General features: G+C 47.8%; 1 protein-coding gene across 1 annotated transcript in view; it reads left to right on the top strand.

Moving 5' to 3' along the window:
- The first annotated feature begins 2751 nt into the window (after window positions 1-2751).
- Window positions 2752-4161, top strand: part of CST11 (cystatin 11) — a 6618-nt gene continuing 5208 nt past the window's right edge. The window contains exon 1 of the mRNA XM_019634597.1: window positions 2752-2976. Within this exon, the coding sequence (XP_019490142.1) occupies window positions 2752-2976 (225 nt within the window). The remainder of the gene's footprint in view (window positions 2977-4161) is intronic.

The raw sequence follows: 4161 nt of genomic DNA, 5'->3' as shown, positions 1-4161 counted from the left end.
TTGGGGATTTATGACCCTTTAAAGATAACGCAACATTTTATGTCAATATTACTGAATGCTAAAATGGAATTTTTGATTGAGACAGATTTCAAAGTGAGATGCCAGAGAAGAATGAAAAGTTTCTCATAGTAGGTGAAGATACATAAGTAGTTCACCAATGTTGAGAAAATAAAATGGCCAGAAGCTGGAGAGCAGAGGGGACATTTTAAGCAAGGTGATCTCATGTTTGGCCCCTCCAAAGCTAAGAGCAGTGACTGACTCACTGCTTTCTGGCCAGGCAACCCAAACGGGCTGGGCTGGGACTATTCAGAGAGAGTCAGAGCTGAAGCGAGAGTGATGTACAAAGGGTCCACACACTCCAGCCAAAAGAAACCATAGGGTTCCCAGGCTGAGGACGGGCAAACACCAGCTGGAAAAGAAAAACATTATGCTGCTATGAGAGGCAGAATAATATTCCCCCAAAAATGTCTCCATTCTAACCCTGGGATGTGAATAGCTTGCCTTTAAGGGAAAAGGGGACTTTGTATATGTGACTAAGCTAAGGAACTTTAGATAGGGAGAGCATCCTAAATAATCTGGTTTGGCCAGGTGTAATCACAAAGGTCCTTGTGAGAAGGCTTTGGAGAGTCAGAAAGGGAGATGTGACCAGGGAATCAGAGGTGAGACAGTCAGAGAGAGATTGAAAGATGCTACACTGCTGGCTTTGAAGATGGAGGAAGAGACCAGGGGCCAAGCAGCTCAGGCAGCATCAAGAAGCTGGAAAAGGCAAGGAAATGGGACCTTCCCTAGGGTCTCCAGAAGAAATGCAACCCTGCTAATACCTTGATTTTAGTACTTCTGATCTCTAGAACTATGAGCTAATAAATTTGCATTGTTTTAAGCCACTGTTGGTGATAACTTGTTACTGCAGTCAGGAGAAACTAACACAGCTGCTAAGAGAACTGAGAGGGGTGGGTGGGGGGTAACTATCACTGGAGGCTGAAAGAGAGCCAAGAAGGGGCGTGTAGAACAGTCAGCTTTAAAATTCCACCAAGTTTGGGGAGCACTGAAGCTGGAGCCAGTAGGAACTTGTCAGTCCCTCTGTCCCTTCTTCCTCCTCTAGTGCCAGCACCAGAAAGGTCTTCAACCCTATGGTTATGAGGTGGGGGAGATAGAGTAGCTAGAGTAGATAGGGGAAAAGAAAAAGGGGAAAAGAAAAAGAAGCAATCACTTCTTCCCACATACAGGCCTCCAGGAGGGAGAAGCATAGCTTTCAACCACATTCAAAGCTCTAACTATATGGAGAGACTGGCATCTTATTTGCTGGTCTGAGGCTGTCTGGATTGTCTGAGAGTGCCATGAAGCGTTGCAGGGGACAAATGGCATGGCTGAATGTGTCTGAAAGGACAGTGGAAAGTGAAAATAAAACCACAGCGTGACTATACCCACAAGTAGAACCTGCTCCCCATGCGGGCCACATTATCAATTTTCTAGGGGGCATCACTTTCTCCAAGGGGGGCCATGTACCTCCTAAGGTTAAGAATTATAAACACAGAAAGAAAAAACCAGGTTTGGGCTTGAGGGAGGGCTTGTATCTTGGCAANGGTGGGGGGTAACTATCACTGGAGGCTGAAAGAGAGCCAAGAAGGGGCGTGTAGAACAATCAGCTTTAAAATTCCACCAAGTTTGGGGAGCACTGAAGCTGGAGCCAGTAGGAACTTGTCAGTCCCTCTGTCCCTTCTTCCTCCTCTAGTGCCAGCACCAGAAAGGTCTTCAACCCTATGGTTATGAGGTGGGGGAGATAGAGTAGCTAGAGTAGATAGGGGAAAAGAAAAAGGGGAAAAGAAAAAGAAGCAATCACTTCTTCCCACATACAGGCCTCCAGGAGGGAGAAGCATAGCTTTCAACCACATTCAAAGCTCTAACTATATGGAGAGACTGGCATCTTATTTGCTGGTCTGAGGCTGTCTGGATTGTCTGAGAGTGCCATGAAGCGTTGCAGGGGACAAATGGCATGGCTGAATGTGTCTGAAAGGACAGTGGAAAGTGAAAATAAAACCACAGCGTGACTATACCCACAAGTAGAACCTGCTCCCCATGCGGGCCACATTATCAATTTTCTAGGGGGCATCACTTTCTCCAAGGGGGGCCATGTACCTCCTAAGGTTAAGAATTATAAACACAGAAAGAAAAAACCAGGTTTGGGCTTGAGGGAGGGCTTGTATCTTGGCAAACCAGGGAAGTGGAGAGGGACGACAAGAAGAATCAGAGGGAAGGTCAAGAGAACAGGGAAAATGTGATGTTCACCCTGCTCACTTGTTCATGCCCCACTGCTCTGGGATTCAGTGTCCCCTGTGTCTCCATCACTTCCTATCCATCTAGACCTCCCACGGCCCTAGCTGAGGTAAGCTCAGTGGACAGAGGCCTCTGACCTAGCTTCTACCCAGATAATCTGGGGCAGCAGGCAGGGAGTGTTGCTGAGAGAACCACCCCCCAAAAGAGAAGAAGTAAGTGTTTGCGTAAGTGTATGTTTATGAGACACAAATGTATGCGAAAGGAATGAGAGGAAGTGAAGGTGAACTTACTAATCATTGCAAAATCTCCCCTGCTTTTCAGGTTGAGCTGCCAATGAAGAGGGCGGGGGAGGAGAGCTGTGGGTGTCTACCACAGGCAGGTTTAAATCCGGCCATGCCAGACAGGGTCAGTGGAAACCAACTGGACCTTGGCAGGACATTGAGGGAGTTCTTCCTCTTTTTCTCTAGCTGAAAGGCCATGGCCAGACCCTGGCAGGCCCCACAGATACTGTTGGCCATTCTGGTGGCCCTGGTGGCCCTCACCTACCAAGAAAAAAGGAAAACCTTTATGAGTGTCCAAGAAGTACCTGCATCAGAAACCAATGTGATAGCCACCATGCAGTTTGTGACCAAGGAGTTCAATAAGGAAAGTGACGACAAGTACAGCTTCCGGATTGTGCAAGTCCTGAAGGTCAAGGAGCTGGTTAGTGGGCTCATATCCCCTCTCCTCACCATGCCCCTATGNCAGCGTGTTTTCCTATTTTAAAAAATAAGTGAACATGATCGTTGACATACCTGGTGTCTGCTTCGGTTTCCCTGAGGCAAGGACTTGAGTGTACATGGATTACTTGGGAGGTGATGACAACAAGCACAGGGAGGGGAGTGAAGAGTTAGAGAGGACAGGAAGGTAGGCAGTACAGGTGTGTTAATGAGCAGGTAACTACAGTGGGCACCTGGGGCTCAGTCCTGCCAGGGACAACTAGGAAACTACAGAACACGTGCCTTTGGGTCAGCCCACAAGATGGTCCAGAAGAAACTTCCTGCAGGAGGTGACCCTGGAACAGAGTCCAGGAAGATGAGTAGATGTTAGCAAGGTGAAGAAAAGGGGAGCCTATTCACCAGAGGGAAGGCCCCAAGACTGAGCTAAGGCAGGGATGTGGGAGACAGGGTCAAGAGGCCACTTGCTCTAGGGAGGGTAGACAAAGGGAGTCCCTGAGAGCTCAGCCTCTCCTTTGTAGCCAAGACATTTCAGTTGGTTCCCAGACCCACAAAAGGAAACCTAGCCAAACCAAAGTCCCAAAGGACACTAGAGCCACCCCCATCTCTATTGGGGGACCATCCCTTCCAGGAAGAGTTTTGATGAACATGGCTTCCTCACTCTCACCTTAGTGTAGTGATATGCTTGTGCTCCTGGAACACGGACCCCCTGGGTGGCCACCTGACTGATTCCCCATGTTGATTTGCTCTGAGTCCAGGGAGCTGTTCTGTTATCTTGAACAAACAGTGTTTATGGGACATGAGGATGAATCCTCCTGAACTACGGGGAACCATGAAGAGGCAGTAGCAGGGCAGCAATGTTATCAACTGCAGTCACAAAACTTACAAAATTGCTGGAGTTGGAGAGTGTGTAAGGAGTTTTAGAAACCAGCCAGTTGAACTTCCTCACCGTGTCAATGACCTGAAACTACAATTTCGTGGTCAGATGACATAGTCCAGAAGACTTATTCCAAGCCTGTGGCCACAGGCACATTAGGCAAATCTGTGTAAACTTGAGATTAAATGTTCTGTCCAAGGTTGAGCAGGAAGTCTTTTTGACAGGTGGCAATTACCATCCCTTCTGCTTTCAATCTCAGCATCTGAACCAACTGTTAGTGGGATGTGAAGAGCC

Source organism: Hipposideros armiger, unplaced genomic scaffold (genome assembly GCF_001890085.2).
Source record: "Hipposideros armiger isolate ML-2016 unplaced genomic scaffold, ASM189008v1 scaffold_1768, whole genome shotgun sequence".
Lineage (NCBI taxonomy): Eukaryota > Metazoa > Chordata > Mammalia > Chiroptera > Hipposideridae > Hipposideros > Hipposideros armiger.
Note: the sequence above shows the minus strand (reverse complement) of the source record. Positions and strands in the feature narration are given on the sequence as shown.